General features: G+C 50.9%; 1 protein-coding gene across 1 annotated transcript; it reads left to right on the top strand.

Moving 5' to 3' along the window:
• Nucleotides 1-496: 496 nt before the first annotated feature.
• Nucleotides 497-5,092, top strand: LOC124237398 (protein shisa-3 homolog). Its single transcript, XM_046656969.1, has 2 exons — nt 497-784; nt 3,431-5,092. Exons 1-2 carry the CDS (start codon nt 508-510, stop codon nt 3,868-3,870), a joined length of 717 nt encoding a protein of 238 aa, XP_046512925.1. The 5' UTR covers nt 497-507; the 3' UTR covers nt 3,871-5,092.
• The last annotated feature ends 1,659 nt before the right edge of the window (nt 5,093-6,751 follow it).

Genomic DNA, 6,751 nt, shown 5'->3' with positions numbered 1-6,751 from the left:
GTACTTGGCCGCGGCCAGGCTGATTCCTGCTCCCGTGACAGATAGGGGCGGGGGCGGAGGGGCCGCTGGTCCGGGGACACGCACGTGGGGGATCTCAAATTCTTCTTCTTTTGGCCTCGGCTCGGGGACCCGGCGACGGCCACAAGTCGGGCCGCCGTGCAGCCCTGGAGTGACCAGCCCCGGGGGCGATGGCTCCTTTGAGGAGTGGAGAGGGAGGTGGCCGAGGTTTCGGCGCGCCCTTCGCGCCAGGAGCATTATGAGCCGGGCAAAGGGCAGCAGCAGCAGCAGCCTCTGCCGGCGCCTTCCGCGGGCCCTCGCCGACTCGCCCCTGCGCACCATGCTGATCCTCGGCCTGCGGAGCCCGCAGCCCAGCCCTTGCCGCCTCCCCGGCCCCTGCTAACCCACGCGGGAGGCGCAACCGCGCTGCGCCCGGCGCCCGGCGCCCGGCCTCAGCCTCTCGCTCTCCAGCCGCGACCCCCTCCCGGCCGCCCAGGACGCCCAGCGGCGATGGGGGCGCTGCTGGCGCTCTGCCTCCTCCTGGGCTGGCTGCGCTGGGGTCCGGCGGGGGCACAGCAGTCCGGAGAGTACTGCCACGGCTGGGTGGACGTGCAGGGCAACTACCACGAGGGCTTCCAGTGCCCGGAGGACTTCGACACGCTGGACGCCACCATCTGCTGCGGCTCCTGCGCGCTGCGCTACTGCTGCGCAGCGGCCGACGCCCGGCTAGAGCAGGGCGGCTGCACCAACGACCGCAGCGAGCTGGAGCACCCGGGCATCACGGCGCGTGAGTGCGGGCCATCTGGGGCAGACCCCGCCCGGCCGCCGGCGGGTGTGCACGCGGGCGGGTGTGCACGTGGGCAGGCGCGCCAGGCCTTCCTGGGTCTGCGCAGAGTGGACACAGCGAGGTGGGGAATCAAGGGAGGAGTGGGTGGTCGCGTTTCGGGTCCAGGAGCCCTATTCCTTTGCAGTCCCAATTCCAGCCAGACGCGCAGTCTCCGCGGGTCGGCGGCCCCAGGGAAAGTTTGCAAGGGGCAGCGAAGACCGCGGGGCTTGCGCTGGGTGACCCTAGGGAAGACAGTTGGGGCTCCCGGGCACTCGGAAGGTGGGGAGAATGGCTGGGGGGGGCGGGGGGGGTGCGGGCAGCGCCAGGCTGCGCTTTGGTTTTCAGGAGCGGTGAGGGCGCTCCATTGCGCGCCCTGCTCGCTCCGGGAGCTTCGGGAAGCGCCGATGGCGCGCGGAACGCAGCTCTTGGGACGCGCTCATCTGCGGCCCTGCAGGGCTAAGGAACTTCAGCCACATTTTACTCCTTTTCTTGTGGTCCTTTGCTAGCGTTTCTAAACCGCTGCCCCATTCTCGCGACTTCCTTTCATTTCTCTGCATCGAATTACCCTCTCCGGCCCACCCCCTATTGTCACGCCTTTCAGAAATGCCCAGGTCCTCGAGGTGGAGATTTAGAAACCGGGGTCGCAGGGGCTTCCCCGCCCCCTATTCTCACGTCGGAAAACACGGGTCAAATTTCCGCTCACTTCAGAGCGGAATAAATCACGACCCCAGCAAAGCAACTTTACACCTGGAAAAAAAAAGCTTTCCACCTGAATCGGAACTTCAGGGAAACCCTTTAGAGCTGGAGGCGATGCTTTTACCGCCGGGAAACGGGCCGAGCGGGCGGAGCTCAGAGCAGCGACACCCCGGGACTCCAGAGTGGAGGGCCGAGCCGGGAAAGGCGGGGAGAGGTCGGAGACTCAATGGTGCCGGCGCCCCCCTCCCCCAGAGACTGATACCCTAGGGGAAAGGGGAGCCTGCTTTTCTTAGAACTCCGTTCGACTTTTAAGGAATTTAACTTTGGAGGTCAAAATTTCCAATCTAGAGGATTTGGGAAGTGATTTCTGGAGAAAAGATGCTCAGTGGAACGTAGGGGAGTCTAGGCCCTCCTGGCTTGTTAGAAAAATGCATATTCTTCCTGGGGCCCTGCTCCTCGTGGGGCCGGTTCCTCTCTCAGAGTAAGTGCCCAGTCTGCAGCAGGGACTCCTTCCCGGGCTTCCTTGCTCTGCTCGGAGGAGCCCGAGGACGGCAGGAGCGGGGGCAGTCTCCGCGCTCACTGAGGCTGGCATCTGGCAAACTCACGGACCGCGGCTCTGTCGCTTGCCAGCTGCGCAAGCTTGGGCAAGTTACCTAACTGCTCTAGGCCTCCTCTCAACTCTAAAATGGGCATATTGCTCTCGGAGGAGTTGGGATGCGCATTATGAGAGTGTATGAACGCTTAGCACGGTGCTGAGTAAGTGGTTAGTTGGTCACTTTGGCCTTGCCTTCCCCAGGCTGCTACTGTACACGCAAGCATGGGTGGTACCCTGAAGAACTTACACCTAGGAAGGAGCCCACAGATCCTGAGGGTTGATAGTTAACTGACCGCCTGGGTGTTTTTGGGAAAGTCAGAAACTCTCTGGTGGGTTTCCCCATCTGGAAAATAGAGCTTATCATGCCCACCTCACAAGGAATCCATGAGACTTGAGTCAGATAATAAATAAGAGAGAGCCAGACACAGGGTACAGCCTTAGTTAATGCAGGTTTTCTTTCTTCTGCCTCTAAGCGGGAAGTTGCCTCAGAGTGTGGCTCAATCAGACAGGGCAGACACCCGGAGAACTGCCCCCAGGGTGCCTCTGGGGTGGGAAATTTTGTCTGCCTTGTAGAGAGAGAAGGAAACGGAGGTTTGCTCTGTCTGAGGGATGCTTTCACAGAAAGCCTGGGCCACCAACACCCAGAACTGTGTCGTGATCTATTTAGAGTTCAGCCTGATCTCAGAGTGGAAAAGGTGGGTGGAAATCGAGAGGCAGAGGCATGGCAGCTGGAGTAGGGACCCCAAATCATTTCTGGAAAGAAGCATCCAGAAATAACAATGTGTGATGCACTAGGACACATGGTTAATTGGGGCCCACTATGGATTCTTTTGTACTGTTCTTTCCATAGTCTCCTAAATTCCTGGGGGATCCCATGTAACAGGCTTAGATTGGAGGTTCCTGGGATGAGAGATGAATTTTCAACCTCAGAGATGGGTCAGAGCCCTAAGTGCCCCACTGTGATAAAACTACCAAAACTTGGATTTAAGCCCAGAATTACCGTAACCAAACCACTTTAGCTTTTCCCTCCCTCCGGTGGGTGAACAGGAGGATAGATTCTGTTCCTTCTGACTTTCAGATGTGCGATATGATGGCTAATTGCTAACAGAGGCTACAATGTCAGTTTGCTTTCTCCTCACTAGGAGCAAGAATATTCCATCCTTATAGTTTGCACTTTAGAGGTCCCAGGAATAAGCTCTGAGAAGTTGGGCTGACAACGGTAGTAATACTCAGCCCCTGCCCCGCTCATCCTGAGCTGCCAGGAGTCTGGGAGACCCTTGTCCAAGCCTCTGTGTATGTCTGTTTTTGCCTTTTAGAGCCTGTCTACGTTCCCTTCCTGATCGTCGGCTCCATCTTCATTGCCTTCATCATCCTGGGCTCTTTGGTGGCTATTTATTGCTGTACCTGCTTGAGACCCAAGGAGCCCTCGCAGCAGCCAATCCGCTTCTCACTCCGCAGCTATCAGACAGAGACCCTGCCCATGATCTTGACCTCCACCAGCCTCAGGGCACCTTCCAGACAGTCCAGCACGGCCACCAGCTCCAGCTCCACAGGGGGCTCCATCCGCAGGTTCTCCTTTGCCAGGGCAGAGCCAGGCTGCTTGGTGCCCTCGCCACCCCCGCCTTACACCACAGGCCACCCAATCCACCTGACCCAGCCATCTGGTTTCCTGGTGTCACCCCAGTACTTCACTTACCCGCTGCAGCAGGAGCCCCCGCTGCCTGGGAAGAGCTGTCCGGACTTCAGTTCCAGTTGACAGGCCACGGTTATAGGTCCACCACGTAGTACAATGGCAGACAGGTGGAGGGCTGCTGGCATTGCCACAAGGATTTCTGAGGAAAGTTCCTTGAACCCGGCAACGTCATGGAGGAAAGTGCTGGAAAATACAGCACCTTGTAGTCTTAAAGTTCCTGGCTCCACAGAATGGCTGTTAGATAATTGCTTTCTGGCCTGGAAAACATGGTGATCATTATATTTCAACTTATGGTACTTTTATTAAAAATATGCAGCACTTCGACTTTCAAGTTACAAACTGGCTGAAGATGTTTTATTGGACAACTCCACTCTACTGCTTAGAAAAGGGCTACGTGTTCTTTTTTTCATTATAAGTTGTTTAGTGAGTTATAATACAAGTAGATACATAAATAAGCAAAGAAAAATACCTGATTGTCATTATCGAAGGTTCACTTAAAAAATTAACTACTAAGTGAACTGAGGGGACGGTGAACAACCTATTTATGATTTTGGGGACAACCTAACCATGAATAATATTAGCTTCAAGAGAACAGGTACTTTTTAAATTAATAACTAAATTTCGTTTAAAATATAAGAGGATTTTCAGAATACAAGGTTTCAGTAACCACATGAGGAGTTGAAAGTTTTACGTATTTACTCAGATGTCCATTGTGACACAGATCTCGTGAAAACATTTCCCTGTCCGCCCAAGGGAATATTTATTGCAGACTTTTGTCCAGCAACGTTTAGTGTTTAAATGAAAGTTGGACATTTAAAAACATTTGTTTGTAAAATGAGTTATGTACAGATGTAAAGATTTGTAATTTAATGTATTTACCACATGACGGTACTAATTATTTAGTAGTTACACTGTAATTTTTATGTTGATAATAACTGTGGAGTTTAAAATCCAGCTCTTGGTTATAAGCACCTAATATTACATATTTTAAGTGCCACTGAATTCCATGTCTGATGACTACATATTTGGGCATATATCCTGCTGGGTTAGAATAAATAAAATACTTATGTTTTCGTGAAATCTATTTGAAATTTTAGATCACAGCACTTCATTTTATCTCTTTAATGATACTATTTGCTATTCAATAAAAGGCAATGTCTTTACTTAATGCTTTATATTTTGAAGTGAAGAAAAATCCTATGTTGATTTTGAATTACGTTAACAAGCTATGTTTTGCATTGCGGCTCATGAAAGCAGCAAAGGAAGTGAATTTTTCTAGAAGTGTCAGCCTATAGGTTTCATGCAGACTTCAGATGTATTATTTGGCCTGCACAGATTTAAAATTGGGATATTTCTCATAAGAATCTGGATTTCTGACTTCTTGTGACCCTAGGAAGATCTTGCATCGAGGCACGTGTACCGCCATGGGGTCAGGCCAGCCCTTTTCAGACAGGACATTTGCCATTTGCCTGCCTCCTGCCTGGTCTCTCCCACACCTGGCCCATCTCCCTCAGTTTGGTTACCTGCCTGGCCCCTGCGGGTGTTGTTTGGGAATCCAGGTGGATATGACTTCATACTGTCATGTGTCACCCTCCATAGCTCTTTTCTAATACAGCCAGTTGGAGTAGAATTCTGACCTAAGAGAGTCATTTGGTCCTTGGTTTCTAGTTGAGGAAACAAGTTTGAAGAAATTGTGCCTGTGCCTGGCCTAACAGCAGAGGGCCTCTGGCTTCTCATCTCCTGCTTTCCTGAAAGTGGCCTGACTTCCGGGCATCCCAAATTAGCCAAAGTAATTAAGGAATGAAAGAAACGGAAGGAAGGAAGAAAGGAAAAGAGAAAAGGTGGAACATGAAAGGACAAATGTTTGTGAGCATTCTGGAACACAACTTATGGCATTAGGCTGGTTTTATCCATGTTCGTTAGATGCTGCTCCTTTGATATTTTTAAGGTAATCTTTCCTGGGCTCTTATGAGCCAAACGCTATTCTAAATATTTACATGCTGTAACTCATTCCAAACCACCCCCACAGGGAGGTATTATAATTCCTATTTTACAGATTTGGAAACTGAGGCACAGGAGTCAAGTAACTTGCCCAAGATCCCACAGCTCGTCAGTACTGGAGCTGTAGGCAAAAACATTCAAACAGCAGGAAGCACCTGCTTTGAGGTTTTGCTGCCTCAGTGCAAGAAATCACGGGGGAGTAAAGCATGAGGGCCAGCCCCTCTCTCTAAGGCAGTCATTCTCAGCTCTGTTGGACCCATCCCATGAGCTCTCCAGAGAACAAATATTTTGTGCCATCCCTTCAACTCTCCTTAAATAAAATCCATAGATAATATCACTCACTACACATATAATTAAAAAAAATCAATACCATGCCCTCATGATGAATAGAAAGGAGAAAGAAAAGGAAAATAATTTATTTCAAAATATCATGGCTTGGACTAAACAAAGGATTCAGATGCAAACCTCTTATGAAGAATCACCGAGATGTGACAATTCCAAAAAGGGACCCATCAGGTTTGCTAGACTAGCAACTCAAACACCACAGTTGCACTGTCGCTATTAATGTGATTTTTCTAAAGAAAGCAAAGTTTGATCTTCCTTTGATTTGCACAGTAGTTATATATCTTGAAAATTCAGTGTATAATATAGGCAGTGCAAAACATAGTTTATCAGTAAAATGGGGGTTAGGTTTTTCCACTGAAAGGAATGGCGGGACATTGCAAAGTCAGGCCAATGGACCTCAAGTCATTGTTGTGCAGACTGTCCCATGTATTGCAGGATCTCTGTTATAACTGAGTCCCACCCAATGAATGTCCATAGCACACCTGCCCACACCCCCAAACATTCAGATGCCAAAGATCCCCTCGCACAAATCCACAACATCCTCTAGAGGGCAGAACTACCCCCACTGAAAACCATCTATTTTGTCATTACTGAACCA

This window comes from Equus quagga, chromosome 3, assembly GCF_021613505.1.
Source record: "Equus quagga isolate Etosha38 chromosome 3, UCLA_HA_Equagga_1.0, whole genome shotgun sequence".
In the NCBI taxonomy this organism is placed as follows: Eukaryota; Metazoa; Chordata; class Mammalia; order Perissodactyla; family Equidae; genus Equus; species Equus quagga.
Note: the sequence above shows the minus strand (reverse complement) of the source record. Positions and strands in the feature narration are given on the sequence as shown.

Bases quoted from the DNA above. Each gene is read 5' to 3' on its own strand.
- LOC124237398 (XM_046656969.1), top strand. From the start codon at position 508: ATGGGGGCGCTGCTGGCGCTCTGCCTCCTCCTGGGCTGGCTGCGCTGG. The intron at 785-3,430 runs GTGAGTGCGGGC...TTTGCCTTTTAG, and splicing joins GCACCCGGGCATCACGGCGC to AGCCTGTCTACGTTCCCTTC.